We start from the raw sequence: 7,789 nt of genomic DNA on the forward strand, positions 1-7,789 counted from the left end.
CTTCGCACACCACCTCCTTCCCCCCCACAAAAAAACCCAACCGATAAGACCAGGAGGGGCCGAAAGGGGATGGTGATGGCGAGCCGGCAGGAACCCGCCGAGCCCCGCCGCCGCTGAGCCCTCCGGGGCCGGCAGCCCCCGCCCCGGCCCCGCCGCCCCCCGCACATGGTGGAGCGCCCCGCGCCGCGCCCGCCGCTGCCCCGGACCGCGACGGCCGCGGCCTCCGCCCGCCTTTAGCGCCGAGATGTTGCTTCCAGCCGCCTGAAGGATATTTGTCCCTCTCCCCCCTCCCTGCCCCCGCGGGCTCCCGGCGACACAAGGTAAGAGCGGCGAGCGCGGCGGCGGCGCTGCCCCGGCCCCGCGGGACGGGGGCCGCCTTGCCCCGTCGGTGCCGCCGGCCCCGGGGCAGACCCTCCTCCGCCGCCCCGGGGAGGGGGGTGAGCCCCCCTCCCCTCCTCTCCTCACGGGTTGCTTTGAAAGGGAAAATTAAATGTCCCCCCATCCACAACCGAGGCGGAGGTGCGGGCGGCGGGGCAGCGTGCGCGCCCGCGGGGACCGAGCGCGCCTCGTTCGGGCGCGATGATTTGGGGGGCTGTGGGGTTAAGTGTTTCCCCTTTCTTTTGTGGGGGACGAGAGGAGACACCCGGGTGCGGCGGGGCGATGCTCGGCAGCCCCAGCGGGCTGCGCGCACCCAACCGCACGGACGGGCCCTATTCCCGGGCATCCCGATCATCCCGATCATCCCGATCCCGGTCCCGGGGGGGGGCGGCGGGGGGCCGTGACCCGGGCAGCCCCCGCTGTCCCTGCGCTGTCCCGGGCTGGCCCCGCGGGCACAGCGCGTTTAATGCCCGGCCGTGATCCCGGGGCAGGAACTTCCGTGGGCTCCCGGTGACCGAGCACCGGCAGCGCCCGCTCCGGCCGCGGGTCCAGGCGCTTCCCGGCGGGGCGCAGCCTCCCTCCCCTTTCGCTTTTCGTTTGGGGCGTTTTAAGGTTGTTTCCTTTTATTTTCCTAATAAAACGGGATGGCTGATGCCCGTGCCAAGCCAGAGAAGTTACAGTTTAACAGTGAGCTCCCTGGGATGCTCTGGGAAGTTCGGGATAGGCCGATGGTAAAGATTGAAAATAATGATATTCAGCCCGCTGTAACGATTAGTAATTTGTCATAATATTAGAATAGAACATCCTCTTTAGCTTGTCCACGAGCAGTCTCATTATATTTGTTTATTGTCTGCATAATTGGAACCATTTATCGGTGTGTATTGAATTCTGCCATGGTTTGCATGAGTGTTTACATTGTTTTTCATTTATTCTCTTTTATTTTGACATAAGGAGTTTTGTTATTTGCTTCAATTAGGGGGAGGGATTTAAGTGCTGCACAGGACTGTTGGGGAAGTGTAATATTAAAACAAGATAAATAACTCTGTGTACCAAATAAAGTTTGGTTCAGAGCAACAAATCTGAAAATTCTAAATGTGAGCTGCAAACAAAGTAAATTGTGAAAAAAATCAGAAACTTCAAATTAAGCCAACACAATCTATTTTAATAATTTTTGTTATATTCCTGGCAGGATCATGTTTAATTAAAATCATAATTTCAAATGTAGTCATTGATGAATGCATAGAAAATCAGATCCATTTTAAATTAACATAGTGTTTCATAGCCATAATTTAGACATCTCAATTACCTGTATATGTTTACCAAGATATTTTTCAGAACGTTTATTGTCCTTTTATAATTATGTATGTATTCTGACCATTCCTAAAAAAATAAATCTCACCAGGGAAGCATATTTCTGAATAAGCACACCTATATTATTATTATTATTATTGTTATTATCTGTTTGTTTATCCAGAAACCTGTGATTTATCTTTTGATTACTACACCCAGCCAGCAACAGAAAGATTTACTCTTTTATGTTTTTCCTTTTAGATCTTGGATGAGTTTTGCAATGTGAAGTTCTGCATAGATGCCAGTCAACCAGATGTAGGAAACTGGCTCAAATATATCAAGTTTGCTGGATGCTACAATCAGCACAACCTTGTTGCATGTCAAATAGGTGATCAGGTACGTGATGTTCACTTTCTGGACTTATTTTTTTAAGGAACTTTAAGGTGTCAATGCAAAAAAAAAAAAAATAGCAATTCACAACAGCTTTTGGCCTGTTTGCTGTTATGGCAAAAGATAAGGGACAGATGGGAAAGGCAGAATGGAATAATTTTGATTATGGGTGATATAAAATACGAATTTTCTATTTTTCACATGTTGTTAAATTCATAAATGATTTTTTTTTTATTGTCTTATACCTGATAAAAATTGTGACTGCTTTCTTAGGAGTAGAAAGCCAGCGTTTGCTGATTTTGAATTAGCAGCATTTTCTGGCTCCTGTTCCAGTCTTCTTGGATTGCTCCCTTAAACCGTTGAGTTGATGGGAAGCTGTAACATAAATGTAATGGCAAGAGCGGAGGGGAAGGCACGAAAGTGGTGATGTTACCAATGTAGTTGCATGTGTGGGGCTTTGGATTTGAATGCACACGTGCATGGATGTTATTGTGCCTCTCCATACACTTCGCTGGAACTCGTAATACTCATATGCTGAATCAGAGTTTTTGGTGATTTTCTTTGCATTTATTGCACTTAAATCCACTCTTTGCTGGGCTGAAACATAATTTATCCTTGTGTGTTGGAAAAAGGCTGATATAGGCAGAGGAAGGACACAGTAAAGCATTTTGTTTTCAATTATGCTGATGAGTTATTAGGTGTTTCTTAAATCAGGGTTCGCTTTTGTCTGGCGGATAATACATACCATTATGAAATATTTTAATGGGCAAAGTTAGGTTAAGGAAGCTTTGCTTCTTTGAAGTGAAATATCTAAAATAGCAAAGCAAACGATTGTGAATTCTTGTTTCCAATTTAAACTTTGCTACCTGCAACGTAGGATTCGATTCATTTAATCAGTGTTTCATTTCCCCCCCCCTTAATTAACTGCATCAGGTGAATGTTAAAGATTATCTTTAGCTGATTTAATTGCCCTGACAGTATTGAAAGAAGAATCACAACCAGACACAAAGCTTCAATTAGAAATCATTCTTTCTAATCAAATTCCTTACATATAGGAAATGAACGTGAGGCAGCCTGCTATTTCCAGCCCAGCGTTACATACTTCACTCATGCAAGATAGCTGATTAAAACAGGTTTAAGTAACTTTCTCAATCGTGAGAGAAGATCTTTTTAATTTTCAACTTTTCCAGTTCAGCCCTGAGCACATGTAGCACAGAACGAGCCAGCCGACCGAGAGATAATTTCCTTTTCATACAGCAGCTGGTTTAACTAAAGAAACCGTAAAGATTATTAGCAAACGCAAGATACGTTTTCCCAGCTGAAATACGTTTTATGCTGAAAAATGATAAATTCAGTGCGGATCGTTTATGGAAGAGTGATAGGAAAAGGAAACTATATAGATCGTTTTGAACAACAAATTCAAATATATTGCATTTAGTAGGAGCTGGCGTGGATAGGGATGATCAGAAGTGGGGTCACGTGCATTGGTCAAAGCAACTCGCTGTCTTTGGGTTGGAATTGGGGATCTGCAACTACAAATGCACATGAGGCTGAGACATCAGCATCTCCCTCTGCAACACAGACACGCACCCGTGCCTTGACGTTTTTGGAAGGAAAGCCATGGCGCTTTTAACTTTCTCTTTTTTTCAGTGTTTACATTTCTGACATTTGGTAATGGTGGCTGTACTGCTGCCAATAATTTCTTTCATTCACTGGAGGCTTGTTATTTATTTTGCACAGTATCGTGCTGTTCATAATTCCATATTTTTATAGCTTTTTGTTGCTGAGATTTGCAAATTAGGGTTTGGTTGTCTTTCAAGTAGCATGTTGCGAGCTGGGTACTGTCAGCAAGGGATTGCTGTCCATTTGGCCCTCTGGAAACGCTGCACATTTACCCACAGAATCGTCCGCGTACTCCCAGCGTTTTATGACCAGAGCCTAAAAAGTTAATGCTAAAAATGTGCTCTCGAATCCTAAAGCGAAAACCCCTTTCCAGCAGCTCCTCCTTCTGCTTTCTTCTGGCACAAACTCACCAGAGGTAATATAAAATATAATAGGAAGGCAAACTGGGAAAGGGACGTTACATGACCAAACGTGTGTGTGTGTGTACGAGGAGTGACAAATGCAAGTCAGGGCTGAGCGTGCATATACAGACTGAGTGGGGCTGCCAGGGGGTCACTGGGCCTCGGTAGCTCCTGGAAAGAAGGGGGAAAAAAAAAAAGAAAAAGATGGGGAGAAAAAAGGGAAAATAAAAATAAGCTGGATCTGAGGATGTGTATCAGTGGTTGTAGCTAGAGCTGGAGGGAAGAGGTGATGCAGCCCAGCTGGGACAAGAGACCCCAGTTCAGCTGGAACCACAACCAGTGCTGGGTGCAGGGGTGGGGGGACACCCCTGTGAGGGGACACCCCAGCTCTGCCTTCTTCCCCAAGGAATACAAAGCACCTCAGCAGCCCCAGGCGCCCGGGGAGCATCCCCGCTGCGGGGACGCTGCTCGCTCCCCAGGCACAGACACTCGATCAGCAGTAATTGTTCACCTCTAATTGCTTCAACTCATCTGTAAAATTCACAAGCAAACATTGGGCTCTACCTGAGAAAGTAAAAGATCCTGCCAGCGCTCCCAGGCTCATGCTACCCACAAGTTTATACTACTAAATTCAAGCTTGACTGACAGACAGGTATGATTCCCAGACTGCTTGAGGCAGGATTTAGATGAACTCAGGGCGATGTGTAATGTAGTCACTCTGCTGCGTTCTACCTGCTGTATTTAACAAAAAGAGTGAAAGAAAAACATTTTTTGTCATTTTCTCTATTAGAGTTTTTTCAGAGACATACCACCCCACCCCCTGACTCACGGCTGAGGTTAGGTTTCATCACTTAGGATCAACTTTACAAAAGGCCTGGGCTCTTTCTTATGAGTGTATAAATGAGCTTTGCTGAGATGAACAGCTCGATAATGGTGGGATGCAGTCAAAACATGCACGCTGGATGCAACTCATGTTTCATTTGATTGCAGATGGAGTAGAGTTTAAAAGCTGCTTTTTTTTTTTTTTTGTGGTTGTTGCTGGTTTGTTTTTTTTTTATTTCAAATGAGATTGATCTAGGATTTCTTTTTTCTGTCTTCCTATTATCTCCTGTCATACTCAATCTAACCTGAACGTATGTAATTCAAGATGGATATGAATAATCAAATTCCACAAATAGGTCACAGTTTTTTGCCTTTCCCCAAAGAGACTACAGCGTGTGCAGGGCTGCAGAGAGTCTTGTCCCTGTTCTTGCCCTGGAATGCATTTTTTCAGCTCAGAGTCAGTGAGGATTCAAGAGCAGTTTCTGCTAACTTGGATGACTCCCCTCTGTTATCATTAAATATCTATTAGTTCAACTTTTTAATGACTTCAGAATGATTAGCCCTGTTAGGCTTTCTGGCGGCGCTGCCAGCCCAGCTAAAGCATTATTTTTAAAGATGTATGTTAATGAAAGTGCAGTTGCAAATCCAGCAGTGACTATGGCAGGGGCTGTCACACATTCCAGGCTGGAATCACGGTCACCTTCAAACTCTAAAAAATAATTTATTTTTTAACGTTTTTTTGCTTTTAAGAGACGTTGTTGGTGTTGAGGTTAAAACACCTGAATATTGTTTTTATCTTGCTCATTGCTCGCGGCGTTCTGACAGCGATACAGCCACATACTGCTGTGAAAGTGCCCCGAGCTTCCAGGTCTCTTCCCCCCCTAACAAAGCAGCTCCTGAAGACTCCCTTTGGTTTATCCATGGAAAACTCAGAGCGGCTCAGATCACTTTACTGAGGTTTTAGCTTGCTGTGCGTGCTGAAATAGGTTTTTGGTGGGGATTTTTTTGTGCGTGTGCTTTGTTTTCTTTCCTTATACTCAAGTATGTGCCGCTGCAGAGGGAGAAAAACCAGTAGTATCACACCCTTAACAACGTGCCCGATGTCAGTGATATAAACTTACAGGAGCGAACCTACTGCTGTAGGTTCCACCAGATCTGATCCCATCTTACACGTTTTACAAACTTTTTTAATCTGCAGGCACAGCCTCATGTTTCAGGTTTTACGGCCGCGGCCCCCCCCCCTCCGTGGCGGGCAGAGGCTCCTTGCAACAGCCACCTGCAAAAGTTGTGTATTTAAGGAATAGTTTTGAGGCTTTGTTGTCAGAGAGTGAAATTAAGGTTTTGGCTGTTCTGGGTCAGGAGGGCACACACACGCTGAGCTCATATGGGGCCCTATTCTGCCACGATTCTTCCTATGACTTATTAGTTATTAAGCAAATAAAGCTTAATCCAGCTCCCACTGAAAATCTGTCTCCAGTGGAGCAGGGATGTGTTAGCTTGGGGCTGATGGAATGAGGAGCTGTTTGGTGTTTTTCCACTTGCTGCAGTTAAAGCTGAGGCTGTGGGTGAAATTCCTGCCTGGGCTTTACGACTGCCTCTGTTATCTGGAATTTGATGCACTGGTGGTGTTACCACTCTCGGCGTTGGACTGTCCTGGTGTGACCTGAAATAAGCTGTGTGGAACCAAACCCAGCAACTAGTTGTTGCCATTTCTGCCAAGTGATAAGTTTTTTATTGATGATTCGCGTTTAATACAAGGGGTAAGGCATGCTGTCTCTAAAGAAAAATGGCTTTTTTTGTGATGAGAGCTTTCAAACTCATCTGCTTGCCAGAGTGTAGAGGATTATGGAGAGCCAGAGAGCCAGGACACAGCTGCACCTCGCTTGACATTCGTGTGGTTCATTAATGAGGGTTTGTGACTGCTGGAGGACAACTGAGTGGTGAGGTCAGCTCAGGAGAACAAGTGGGCACACAGGAGTTGGGTTCTGGGGTCAGTGGTTAGTGCCCCCCAAGGGGGAGGTTCTGCAGGACTAGAGCAGCGTGGCTGGATGTGGCAGCCTCTCACCTGGAACCGGGTCTTTCACAGAAGCTAAAATGCGTCTATGAAGGAAGAAGACCTGAAATGGCTCTGGGGAGGTGGCCTGCAGCCCCCAAGAGGCTGAAGAGGGTGTCCTGCAGGGAGGCACCCTGCAGTTCCCTCCTTGCTCTGAGGGAGCAGGAGGCACCTTTTGCCTTGGAAGGTGGAAAAATGGGGATTCCTGGAACATCCTTCCCCCAGACAATTTTGGGGCATTTTGGAAACAAAGAAGGAAAGGATTCTTAGTCGTGGTGCTGAGGCACTGTGGTGCTCCCCCACCACCTCTTCAGGGTGAAGGGAGGGTACTCTCTCCCCACTGAACTCCCACCCGTGCCTCCGCAAGCACTTGCTGAGTTTTTGCCTGTGGATTTTTGCTGAAGTTTTCTTTGGGCCCAGGACAGCTTTCAGGCAGGACTCCTCTACATTAGCCCTTGAAAAAACTCGGGTTTGCTTCAATTTATCATTTGCCTGAGTACGGCAAGAAGAACCTGGCTCGGGTTTCATCACACAGCTCTCCAGCTGCACAAGTTGTTCATCACAGGAGCTAAAGCTGAAGCTTCACCATTTGGACCTTTTTCTTTCTTGTTTTTTTTTTTTTTTTTTTTTTTTTTTTTTTTTTTTTTTTTTTTTTTTTTTCCTTTCAAACTCTTAATTAGGGCTTGTTGTGAAGTTATATATCTGTTCGTCCTTCTCCTTTTCCTGGTGGCCATAATTCCTGGTTTTGATGGGGCTCCTTGAACATAACGCTTATTATTAGTTTTGGACATTTAATTTGTTTTGCTTTTCAGGCAGGTTCCACTCTTGCTCC

General features: G+C 46.0%; 1 protein-coding gene across 1 annotated transcript in view; it reads left to right on the forward strand.

Moving 5' to 3' along the window:
• LOC114067099 (MDS1 and EVI1 complex locus protein-like) overlaps positions 1–4,599 on the forward strand; it is a 295,001-nt gene extending 290,402 nt beyond the window's left edge. The window contains exons 3-4 of the mRNA XM_027902305.1: positions 1,930–2,064; positions 4,489–4,599. Coding sequence (XP_027758106.1) covers positions 1,930–2,064; positions 4,489–4,599 — 246 coding nt within the window. The remainder of the gene's footprint in view (positions 1–1,929; positions 2,065–4,488) is intronic.
• Positions 4,600–7,789: the final 3,190 nt, after the last annotated feature.

This window comes from Empidonax traillii, unplaced genomic scaffold (genome assembly GCF_003031625.1).
Source record: "Empidonax traillii isolate 1590-97213 ecotype Southwest subspecies unplaced genomic scaffold, ASM303162v1 scaffold862:size387690, whole genome shotgun sequence".
NCBI classification, from domain to species: domain Eukaryota; kingdom Metazoa; phylum Chordata; class Aves; order Passeriformes; family Tyrannidae; genus Empidonax; species Empidonax traillii.